Source organism: Denticeps clupeoides, chromosome 5 (genome assembly GCF_900700375.1).
Source record: "Denticeps clupeoides chromosome 5, fDenClu1.1, whole genome shotgun sequence".
Lineage (NCBI taxonomy): Eukaryota > Metazoa > Chordata > Actinopteri > Clupeiformes > Denticipitidae > Denticeps > Denticeps clupeoides.
In genome coordinates, this window is record NC_041711.1 from 23,616,404 (window position 1) to 23,628,780 (window position 12,377).

Here is a 12,377-nt window from a genome sequence, read left to right on the forward strand (position 1 = left end):
GGTGGTAGACCACTGAAGTCACGTCACGAACAGATAAAAAATTCTATAATGAACATTATAAAATGAAGGAATCATTTAAAACATCAGGAGTCCCTTCACATACTGGAATATGTGTGGAATTTATGAGATGCGCATGCAGCATTGCACTCGAGCATAAGAGGCGTCAAGAGAAATGTCCGACAGCTTCGAAACATCTGAAGGTAAACCCAGGAATTCACTGGTGTCCACTTGAACCTGGGCTCTGCAGCAGGTTCTGGAAGGCCGGCCCGCCCTTCGCCCGGTCACGTGACGCCAGCTCGGAACATCTGTAATGACGTCATCGAACCTCCCAGTCTGATGCTGCGGAATTGAAGCGGCTCGGGACTCTTGGCCTCCGGCCCGCGGCTCGGCGAAGGCGGCGCTTCAGCTCCGCATGAACTCCAGCGCACACTTGGAGGCTGCTGTTGGTGGACAGGGCCAGCGGGCTTCTGGCAACGTCACCCGCCGGACGCGCTGTTACCTGTCGGGCGACATGCGCGTGAATGAAAGTGCTCGGCTTTTCTCCCCGAAAATGCGTTAACGGGTGGGTTTCGGGCCGGGTCAGCCGGTGGGAGGCTATAATTGCGCTTAATGAAAGCCAGAAGATGGTCTCCGCGGGAAGAAGCGGGTCGGAAGACAGTGCTGAAGTGAAGAGCTCGGCTGTCCGCAGTTTCCCCTGAGCGCTGGTCTCGGCGTCTGTCGGCACGAAGATGAAGACGACGGCGACTCCGCCGACCTTAATCCAGCCCTCCTCCCAAACAACGAGCAGTTCGTTTTCGCGGAAACATCCCGGTGCCGCCGCGTAGAGACCCCAGACGTAGAAGCCCCCCTCGGGATGGCTCCGCAGCTCTGAACGCGCTCCCGGGTAAGATCACGTTTTGGCTTTTGCGATTTCTTACACGCTGCCGCTGCAATGAGGGGACACGGGAGAGGGTGAGAGGACAAAAAAAAAACAAACAAAAAAAAGTTTTACTCAGAAGTTGTCTGCTGATGCTGCTGACCCGCCTCTGGACGGGGGCGTCGGGGTGAAGATCGATGGCAGGTTCTGTTAATCTGAATCAGTGCTGGTGTGATCCGAATTTGGCCCGGCCCGGCTCTGTGCTGGCCACTGGCCAGCAGTCTGGGTCAGACAAACTTCGGCCAAGCAGACCGACCGCTGCTGTCTGGGCTTTAATGTCCGGCTCTCTGGAGAGCGGATGGAGCGGCGGGAACCTTTAAAACTGTTGGGATACTGTGTAGCTTTGTGTGGAACGTGCTGCTGCTTTCAGGTAGGCTGAGAACCGATACTCACTGTTCTAGGTTTGCTGTAATATTCTTTGTCAGTAGGGTGCTCCTCACCTGCAACGTACCAACCAAATGACTTATTTTCTGATCTTATGTCTTCATAAGCTTCGGCATCTCCGTTGTTTGCATTGATATGTTCGATCCATTCTCAGTTCAGAAGACGGACGACCCAAGACCTTCTCCCATCATACAAATGCTGCTTTGGAATGACTTGAAGTGAGTGAAATAGGATTCTGGGATTTCTCATGGCAAGCAGGAGCCGAGAGGTCAGCGCTGGCCCAAGCCGGATGCCAGCGCCGCTGCATTAGCTGCGAAACGGATGAACACACTGCGGAAGTGGTGACCATTATGGGTGTTTTATGGCTGGTCGCTGGAGCGACTGATCATCACTAGGCCATCTGAGCTCCCCGTCCACCCTCCCCTTCACCCTCCCCTCCCCTGCCCCATGTCACATCTTCCCTAAATTATGGAAATTTTTTGGAAGACGCTGACTTGGATACTGAGCCTAGCCATGGCCACTTCGGAATTCCTGAACTTCAACAGACCTCCGCGTCCTTCCCAAGGTAGGAGCTGTTACTTCCGTGTTAGTCAGCAGGTGGATTTAGAGTCTGGCAGTGTGGACCTTTTATATAAAAAAAGGTCACTTTGCTCTTCCAGTTTTTCTGTGAATTTTCACTCTGTTGTCTATGATTTTTTGCTCTCCGTTAAAGAGGACTTCCTGTCCAGCCTGGAGCACTACCAGCTCACTGTTCCCATGCGTGTCGATGAGACAGGAGAGTTCCTGAGCTACTCTGTGAAACATCGCCGGCCGGGGCGGCTGCGAAGGGGAGCCGAGCGCGATGGAATGGAACCTTCCATTGAGCATACACTCTTCTACAGGCTCTCTGCCTACGGGAAGCACTTTCACCTAAACATGACACTCAACCACCACCTGGTGTCTAAACATTTCGCTGTGGAATACTGGGGGAGGGATGGGCCCGAATGGCAGCACTCGCTGCTGGAGTACTGTCATTATGTTGGATACCTCCTGGACCAGTCCAGCACAACCAGAGTGGCACTGAGCAACTGCAATGGACTGGTGAGTACCGCGTTACACTGACGCCCACCCAAAGGCCTGAGCTCAGAGATGGCACAGAGGTGCAGTGATACGATGGGCCACAAGCAAAGGCATTGCACCCGAGGTAGCAGACCTTCAAAATGTCCTATTCATGCATGCAGACAGTTTCCCTATTTGGAAGTAGCCACATCATACACAAACAGCCAGAAATCCTCCTGTGAGACGCACTCCCAATGAATTTGCACAGCCAAGAATTGCTCCAGCACACTTGCGTCTGTCATATTTTCATTTCTCTCAACCGCACTTGGCGCACTTTCTTACCCTTCTAAAAGGCTTGCATGACCTTCTCCTCTCACGTCTGAGTAGCTTTGTGTTTTTTGGGCCGGCACCATGTTCCTTATGCATTGTGTTGGCATTGAAACAGCTTCGCAACTCATGAGTCACAACATTTATAACTGGCCTGTCTCTCATCCAACCAGGTGATTAAGAGAGCCAGCAAGCCAGCCGTTTTCACAGACACGGCAGTTCAGCGCTTTCCAAAGGGTGCATATTAACTCACAGGCTTATATTAAATCATCCCGCTGAGGGCGCATCCCCTTTTGGACTGTGACACTGACCACTGAATTGTGGATATTTCCATGGATACGAATAGATATATGCTCACATAGCTTCACTGTACTGGCGTCATCAACTATCTGATCGTTCTGGGAGGTGGCGAGCGGCAGTGCTGAAAAACTCTGTTTATCGCCACGCTCATCTGCAGATGTGCTGCCAGACGATGTTCAAACAATCTTTTAATTCCACTCATTGCATCGCTGATGTCCAGCAATGGATGGTAGACTCTGCTGTGCTATGAATGTCTCATTAATTTTGTCTGCTGTTTCTACTTGTTATGGACTGCTACAAATGGGCTGACTCTGGAAAATAAGTCTCTTGGTTTTTATGTTTGATTTTCCAATTGACTGAATATTTCATCCTGATGCAAAAAAAATGGTTAAAATCACAGTTCTATATTTGTGATGGCAACCCAAAAGCATCCTAATACTGCAGAATATATTTCTGGTGTAAGTGGCAAGATCTGTGGCATGTCTTGGTTTCTCACATGAGATGTCCCTAATGTGTGATAAATAGCTCTGTGATGAGCTCTCAACATGTGTAGTAAAAAACGAGGGTAGTTCAGCTCTTAATGGCAAAGAAATTACAATTACAATTGGTTTTGGTCTTGATTGATGGTGCTGAATTTCATGTGATTCCTGGAAAAAAAGTGCAGTTTGTTTTTGTGTACCAAGTGGATACTTTAGGAACGATGATGTCCAATTTGCTCTACTGGTTTCAGTTCAGTTTACACCGTTTTTTTGTCCTTGAGCTTTTTTTACACTATTTAATACATCTTTCCAATGTTCTTGTTTCTCATCAAGCATGGAGTCATAACAACAGAAGATGAGCAGTATATAATTGAGCCATTAAGTGGTGTATCCTCCAACACTTCCAGTGCTTCCAACCCTGAAGAAGGACAAACACACGTTATTTATAAAAAAACCTCCATTCCATTGCCAAAAGAGCACAGCGAATTTGGCTGTGGGGTTGCAGGTTGGTGAACATCTTTGTCTGCCGTTGGCCTCAGAGAAAACTTTGACCTCACGAACAATACACATTTGGTGCGCCTTGAAAATGTTGTGTTATTTAAGAGCAATTAGTAAGTATTAGAAATTGGAGAAGAATTAGTATTTGGGCAGCCGGCTTGTAGGTCACAGCCATAGCACATCATCTCTAGGATGCTGACGTGCCCAGACCTGTTATCTTTTTTTAGGCTTTTTAGGCATCTGGGCCATAAATGCTGAGGCTCACCCGTAAACTGGGAATGTGGGCTCTGAAGGAATAAGCTGTTCTTTTACAGTTACGTTAGTATTAAAGTGTTTGGTGTAAATACCCTCTCCCCTGTTCAGACCTCAGTAAAACCAAGATGCCCTGTTGGCACTCACACCCAGTCACATCGACATCAGGCCCTGTGCCCAGCAACAGCAGTACAGGCAGTGCCCACCGGCAGAGACGCTCCATCAGCTCTGAGCGCTTTGTTGAAACACTGGTGGTGGCGGACAAAATGATGGTTGGTTACCATGGCCGCAAGGACATTGAGAACTACATCCTTTCTGTGATGAATATTGTAAGTTTCATCCTGCTTTTCAGTTATGTAGCAGTGTGACATTAGGTCACAGAACTGTAGCAGTATTACACATGGTGCCACATATACGAATTGTCTGACTTTGTGTCTTTTCTTCTTTTTTGGAGGTCAGGTTGCCAAACTTTATCGTGATGCCAGTCTAGGAAATGTTGTAAACATCATCGTGACACGACTGATAGTCCTCACTGAAGACCAGGTGAGTCTATTAAAAATGAAGAGAAAAGCTACATTTGTACATTATGTAATTACATTGTGTGTGTGCAATGAATTATGCATACCCTTATTGGAACCTATGTTTTAATTATTACGTTAACCTAGTAATATATTATTATACTACTGAAGATTAACAATTGGTGAGGGGAAACTAGGATATTGTAGTTATCATATCCTCAGCTCTCCTTGCAGTTAGTTAGTCTGAACATATACAGACCAGAGGAAAAGGGGATGATAGCTGTAGGTGAAGCCTTTATATTATTTTCTGTCATACTCTGTTTCAGCCCAACCTGGAGATCAATCACCATGCTGATAAATCTCTAGACAGTTTTTGTAAGTGGCAGAAGTCAATCCTGACTCACCAGGGAGATGGGAACAGTATTCCAGAAAACGGGATTGCGCATCATGACAATGCTGTCCTAATTACCAGGTAGTGTATCAGTCTTCATGTAAGATTTGTCATATATGTTTTGATGCTTTGTTTGTTTGCTGTTAGACTGACTTCAAATGAGTATAATAGGAGATGTTGAAATTGATTTTTTTTGTATTTGTATTGAAATTTTAAATTGCGCCGTATCAAGAGGAATAGGCAAAACCTTTTCAAATTATATTCTTTGGCCCTATTTTTGGTTAGAATAAACTATTACAGTAATTACTCAGAGACAGTTGGTACATTCACGTCTACACCAATCTTCTGATAATAATCCAACTAAGATACTTAGTCTAATTAAGACATGACCATGTAAACCTTGTAGTCTGATTAAGGTCTTCGCCGGAATAACCACAGTCCAATTAGAAGATAGTCATGGCTGATCATAGCCGTGTGATTCATGATAAGTTTAGACACCTAAGAAACTTAAGTAAGGGCAAATCTTTACCACACCATCAGGATTACAGTCAGTTTTATATGAGGTATTGCATGCTGTATTATCTGTGTAATTACATATATTGTTTGACCCACACCAACTTAAAGTGGACTACGAGTGAACGATAGGTCCAAGTTTAATAATATTTTACTGGGGATGACAATTGACCCAGCAAAGACACAGGTCAGCTCTTATCCAGATCTTACAACTGCTCTAATAGCTTTTGTAGAATGGGGGAGGATTCAATACACCAACTACAGTTTATGGGTGCCATTTATTCATGCTACAGTTTATGGGTGGTAACTGTTTTCTGCAAAACACTGTTATTATCTTAGTTTTGGCCACGTCGCTCCCACAGTCTGAATGCCCATACCTGCTATTTTGTCTGAACTGGAGGGGTGTCCTTAAGGTGACTGATGCATGAAACCTGAAAACATGCATTTCAGCAGTTTAACTAGGGAAGAGCTAATATTTAGTCACAGGGACGTCCACTATTTTTAGAAGAAGTGGAGTCTGTATATCACTTTAATATATGTTTTGAGCCTACTTGGACCTAATTAAGTTCTTTACTATATACTATAGCTAATTTCTAGAGAAGAAATATGCACATTTGCATACAATTACATAATAAATAAGACAACCTAGCTCCTTACTGGTCGTACAATCATTTTCATCTTTCCAGACAGACATTTTTTTAGAGTCTATGGAGGTATGGGTTAGTCCACAGGAACCACAGAGTCTGGTAAGAACATTTGGGTTCCTTCAGGGTGAATGAAAACCAGGGGACTCTGTGACAGATGTAAACACATTAGCAAAGCAGAGTGCATGGACATTTCATTTATTAGAAATGACACCTGGAGGAGAGGCTTTTTGTTTGATCACAGCACCTTGAGGGAGTTCAGCCTTTCGTCCTTCAGCATTACACACTGACCTGTTTCCCAGCCGTGGTCTTTAATGATCTCTGGTGCGGAGGGGGTTGCTTCCCCACTAATCCCCTGCTGAAGGGGGGAGATGCTGGACTTGTTTGTAACATGAGTCACTGCAGGGGCAGTGGGAAATTCAATGCAACAAAATGAAAGTAAATACCGAATCAAAACAAATGATTCCGCCACACTATACTTTGTGGCTTTTGGATACCATCTACAGTATGGTTGAGGGTGTCGGGGAACTGAAATTGAATTTTCTGTGTCCTTGATTACATTAAAATCCTTGGAGTGGCTGGAAATAAATTATTGCGTTATGCTAAATGCATTGGGTGTAATGCACTGAAAACAAGCTTAAGTTCAAAGTCTAAGTTATAATAATCAGTGCAGGAAATAATGCTTAATGCATTTAAAATGCTCACCATTCTTTGGTGATGGCAGTTTAGACAGTGTTTAAATGTCTTCTCTCCCATTGGGACTATAAAGTTCATGTTTTTCTTAAATAATATAGCCTTATGAAAAAAATTATGACTTGATTGTTTGGCTCCACCAGTTTTTTTTTTGTTAGTAGGATGTAGATTACTCCACAGGCTTCCTAATGGAGCCAAACATTTGAAAAGTTCACACCAAGCTAAAATCATTTCTTAGTGCCCAGTGGCAGTCTTTAAGATGTCAGTAGCCTCATTCTCATGTCTCTCCACAGGTACGATATCTGCACATACAAGAACAAACCCTGTGGCACCCTGGGTAAGTACCTGTCTTTCTTCCATTTTATTGTGCTGGAATCTGAGCAGAGAGGATTGTGAAAGGGGGTGTTAAGCACCTAATTAAAGGTTTTAATTGCAAATATTGGAGATGAATGCACTTGTGACTTTTCCTCCCCTACTTCCTCTTGTCTGGAATAATGACACAAGATGAATGTATACAGGGGTACTGTGTCTTCCTTTTTTCCATTTTCTCTTTTTTTAAAGCCAAACTACAGAGTGTCAAAGCTTGTCCTATCTGTGAGCGGCCCTCCAGGTAGAACCATATATCTTCTGCTGGTTTGACAGTTTGTCCACATTCGTCAAATTCCCCTGTGCCTCTAATTGCCCCGGCATCTGCTCAGCTTCCTTGTTCACTCTTCCTACCCCCCCCACCCCTTCCAAATCCCACAGCCCAGGCGGTGTCATCACCTCTGAGGTTAGAGGGTTGCCCTTTGCAGTCATGGGTCATTGGTGAGTTTGAGATAAAGCTTCTGTGACCCTTGAGTCAGATAAACAACTTCCAGGCCTCATCCTCCTCCTTCACCCCTCTTTTTCTTTTCCCCCTTTGCCAGTCTGTTTCCATCTCCTTGCCAGACAGGGAATTGTGAGTTAAGGATAGTCCATAGATAGAAAAAAAATGTAGTAGCTATAGACCCGTCATGGCTCACTCCTAGGGTCTGACTGGTAGCAAGGCCCCACACTGTCCTCCAAAGTTGCCTCCCTTTTGGAATAACTCGTTTTATAATGCAATAAAATCGCTACCTGATTAAATGATTTTTTATGTCATTTCCCAACACCTGGGGCATCACATATCACAAAGGGTGGTAGTAGCCTAGTGGGTATCCCACTTACTACCATTGTGTCCCTGAGCAAGACACTTAATCCTGAGCGTCTCCAGGGGGGACTGTCCATGTAAATACTGATTGTAAGTCGCTCTCGATAAGGGTGTCTGATAAATACTGTAAATGTAAAAATGTAAAGGGTGTGCAGAAATAATAAGGCTGCCAACACCCGTTTTCACTGTCATGTGTGGATACACTTGGTGAGACACTGCACAAAATCCTACAGCAGCACTAAACAGTTTTGCCAGGTTTTGTCAAAGCAGTAGGATCGTGTCTGATACATCCCCTTTATATTTGTGATCAAGAACACAACCTAGAACATGGTTAGAATCATAGCCACACCTCCAAGGTGATGAGTTAGAATCTGGGATTTGCATGTTCTCTGGGTTCTCCGATTTGCTCATGGTACGCACACTGGTGGACTGCTGATTCTAAATTGCCTGTAGGTGTGATTACCCATGACCCTGCTTAGGAATAATTGGGAGCGCACTGAGACTTTGTAGTTTATTCACATCTGACAGAATCCTTAAAAACTGTGTGTGACTCCAGCTCAGCATCTGTGAGGACACTGGTAATTAGGTATGTGGTACTTGTGGTGCCCAGCAGCGGCCGACTGCTGCAGCAGTTGCACACACATCTATACCAAAGCACATTGTACTAATGGGCAGAGCATCTAATTTCAGGACACACCCACTACATGCACTACACCAGTACACCTCCTGATAGCAATACTTTAAAGGTCTGGGACAGCCACTAGTGGGTGTTCGATCTACACCTAGGTTATGTCGTGGTTGCATGTGAGGGTTATTTTGCTTCTATTTTGGCTTGTTATTAATAAACACTGTTTTCGCTTAAGGCTATTGCCTTCACTCCATCCCTGTGGCATGACAGTACTTTAGATTACATCTAGGACTAAATCAAGGTATTTTAGTTTTATAAGGATTGGGATCACTGATTGGGAGGGAAAGAAAATCTGTGATACATTATGTGGAAGTGCAAACATTTAGAAAGCAACTTAAACTATTTTGAAGATTAAAGACATTCAAGATCTTTATTTGTCACATGCATAGTTATAGAAGTACAACCTTAATGAAATAGAAATGCATCCTTAATCACTCTGTGCATAGTTAAAGTACTAGTTATAGAAATAAACAAAATAGTTTAAAAGAAGAAGAATAAGGCTAGTAAAAAGCAGTAAAAAAAATGTAGGAAAGCTGTAATGCAAGACAAAATATTTTTGTTCAATGAGAGCACAAAATAAAGAAATCATATATAAAAGCATATACATGCCATTACTGATACTGTCATTTGCAAATGAGAAAATATGGACTGAGACTCTGTATTGCCATTTGGTTTGGAAACACCTGTGTGGATAGTGCCCTTACATGTATTTCAGTATAGACTTTGACAATGTACACACTAATACTACAACTACTGCTAGTAGTACTAATGTGACCTAATTAGGGAAATTAGATGCCACTGAGGTGTCACTGAGCAAAGCACCGTCCCCACACACTGCTCCCCGGGCGCCTGTCAAGGCTGCCCACTGCTCACTCAGGGTGATGGGTTAAATGCAGAGGACAAATTTCACTGTGTGCACCGTGTGCTGTGCTGCTGTGTATCACATGTGACAATCACTTCCCTTTATAAAAAAAAAGAAAGCATAGGAAGTAAATCCAGTGTCTTTTCTATTACCTCCTTTACACATAAACATATGAAAGTTTCCTGTAATAATTGTAATAATAACTCATTCCAATCTTTAATGTTTGACTCATTCTTCTTAAGGGCGAGACTCTGCACTTATAGTGTTTAATGCTTCAGCCAAACTACAGGCATCATTTATCTTTTGTTACTAATGCCAAAACTTTTCCTTACCTCTCTCACAAGTTACCAAGTTACATTTCCCCATTAATTATTTTCCTCACTGTTTTTGCCATTAGTTCATTGAGATATTGAAGGCAAGGGGTTATTTATCACGATTTGCTTATGCCAGAAAGGTCAGAACCAGGTGGTGCTATGGGCTCATGAGTTCCATTTTGCATTTGTCCAGAATGATGTGTAGAACATTTTTTCCCACATTTCCAATTCTATCCATGTGCCATTGTTTAGTTTGAACTTTGCATTTGGTGTTATACATGAAGCCTCTGAAGATCTTATCTCTGAGTATTTTCCCAGACTGACACATTGAGGGCTAAGGGCAAGCCAGGAACCCGACACACCTGGATTCACAGTGACTCTTTCTCCTGTTTCAGACCTCAAACGATTGAAGGGGCACCTTCCCCCCCTGCACTTTGCCCAGATGGTGTCTCCACCTCTGGGGCTGAGATTAGCCTCAATCCAAGCCTCTTTCACACAGAACAGGCCGGTGATGGACACTGTCTTTAAAGATTCCTACACCTACCTGCCCCCACTGAATCCAAACAGCGGCATATATCACAGCATTTTTGTTAAGAATAATGCATATATTGTGCATTACAACACTGACCAATGATATGTATTTGTGTTTATGTTTTTTGAAATATAACAAATGATTTTTGTTTGTTTGCGTGTGTGTGTCTGTGTGCTCGCACACTCAGGTCTGGCATCTGTCGCTGGAATGTGTGAACCAGAAAGGAGCTGCAGCATCAATGAAGACATTGGTTTAGGTTCAGCATTTACCATCGCCCATGAAATTGGGCACAAGTGAGTATGGAACGTATTAGGCCGTCATATTTATTTAGCATATTTTGCCCCATTATGGTTCAAAATATGCTAAAAACCTGCATGGAAATTTATTAGAACACAACTTTTTTAGTTTTGTGGTCGTCCAGCTACTTCATCAAAATATCAGAATGGTTTCAACCTGCTTTATGATAATGTCCATTACATAAAAGTCAAATAGCAGTATGGTTGTGTCTTCAGATATATTGCTAGACATGGGTCAGTCATATGCCTCTGCTGCTTTTTACATGGATAGTTGGCCACACTTAATTTTGTTTAACTTCAAAGTTGGTCTTTCATTTAGTTCAGTCCTCATACATTTTTCCCAAAGCTGTCAGTCTGGACTTATAAATTCTATTAGACATCCTCAGAAACCTATGGTTTAGTGTTACTGTGTAAATGTGTATTATGGAATGTTATTTCGGAGTGCACTATATTGAGGGTTGAATACTTCATTTTTTAATTAGTTCAGTTTTTAGCATTTCAGGTTCCAATATTTCAGTAGGGGTCTCATAACCACATACAGTTAATCCAGCACCAGCACTTTTAACTTTTTACAGTAGTTACGTCATCTGCCCATAGAGTATTATTCCAGGTGCCTTGAGGCCAGATGGTACTATGGAGTGGTCTCAGGAGACTGGAATTCTAATTCTCAGCACCCACCCAATCTCAATAACACTTTTCTCTTTTTAAAAATTACACTACTATTGAATTCTGTACTATTCTGGGCTTTTGGAAGAAGATGAATGTATAACATCACTACCACAAAAACATTTATGAGATACATGAGAAATCTTTAAAAATGCAGTTTTGTGCATTGCATATGACAAGCAATAGTGTTTTACTGGTGTACACATATTGAATTCATTGTCACTTGTACAAGGAATTAAAATCTCAATGTATGTCAGTGTAGCTGCATTAGCATTAGCACAAAATAAGCGCATGGCCTTAAAAATAAGTTTTAAGATGTAATTCAATTGGTGAAGTAAATAAAAGGAAGAGATGCTCATTAAACTTTAATTTGTTTTCCATTGTGAGTTGAGTGGAGGACTTTTTGTCCTGAAAATGTAATGCATACGTTTTTGATAGATGTTTCACACATTTCCCTGTATAATTGAAGTGTTGAAATGGCCCTTGATTTTTTTTGCACAAATAAAAGAAAAACAGTGGTGATGTATGGGTCTGTGAAGCAGTTCACCAGAGCTCTCAGAGATGCTGTTTCCTTTATTATGTCTCGTGTCTGCTACTGTTGTAAAAATAGTCCACACTTTTAGAGAGGCATTCCAACTGGTTCCTCCTCTCCTGATTCATTTCCCGAGTAGAGTAAAATGTCATAAATGTGAGCCTTAGAAAAACACTGAGGAATAGTGTAATGTGCACAGGTTTGTTATATGCATTAAACTTGATTTGTGCTTTTGGAAGGAAAGGCTCGCCTTGAGGTCTTAGCGTAACCTGATATTTTTTCACATGATATCCAAACAGAATTGCAGAAAAAATTAAGCCATTTTGGTGATCAGTTTGAGGCTTTTTCTGATCATCATGTATA

The 12,377-nt window shown here is 42.7% G+C and overlaps 1 protein-coding gene across 3 annotated transcripts in view; it reads left to right on the top strand.

Moving 5' to 3' along the window:
- The first annotated feature begins 333 nt into the window (after positions 1 to 333).
- adamts6 (ADAM metallopeptidase with thrombospondin type 1 motif, 6) overlaps positions 334 to 12,377 on the top strand; it is a 37,435-nt gene continuing 25,391 nt past the window's right edge. Inside the window, exons 1-9 of one of the 3 annotated variants that reach the window (XM_028981710.1) lie at positions 334 to 883; positions 1,455 to 1,865; positions 2,013 to 2,380; positions 3,778 to 3,949; positions 4,306 to 4,523; positions 4,654 to 4,737; positions 5,039 to 5,184; positions 7,247 to 7,290; positions 10,708 to 10,813. In XM_028981710.1, coding sequence (XP_028837543.1) covers positions 1,769 to 1,865; positions 2,013 to 2,380; positions 3,778 to 3,949; positions 4,306 to 4,523; positions 4,654 to 4,737; positions 5,039 to 5,184; positions 7,247 to 7,290; positions 10,708 to 10,813 — 1,235 coding nt within the window. In that variant the 5' untranslated portion in view covers positions 334 to 883; positions 1,455 to 1,768. Of the gene's footprint in view, positions 884 to 1,246; positions 1,287 to 1,454; positions 1,866 to 2,012; positions 2,381 to 3,777; positions 3,950 to 4,305; positions 4,524 to 4,653; positions 4,738 to 5,038; positions 5,185 to 7,246; positions 7,291 to 10,707; positions 10,814 to 12,377 lie in introns of those variants that run through there. The other 2 variants (XM_028981711.1, XM_028981712.1) reach the window with 2 other exon arrangements.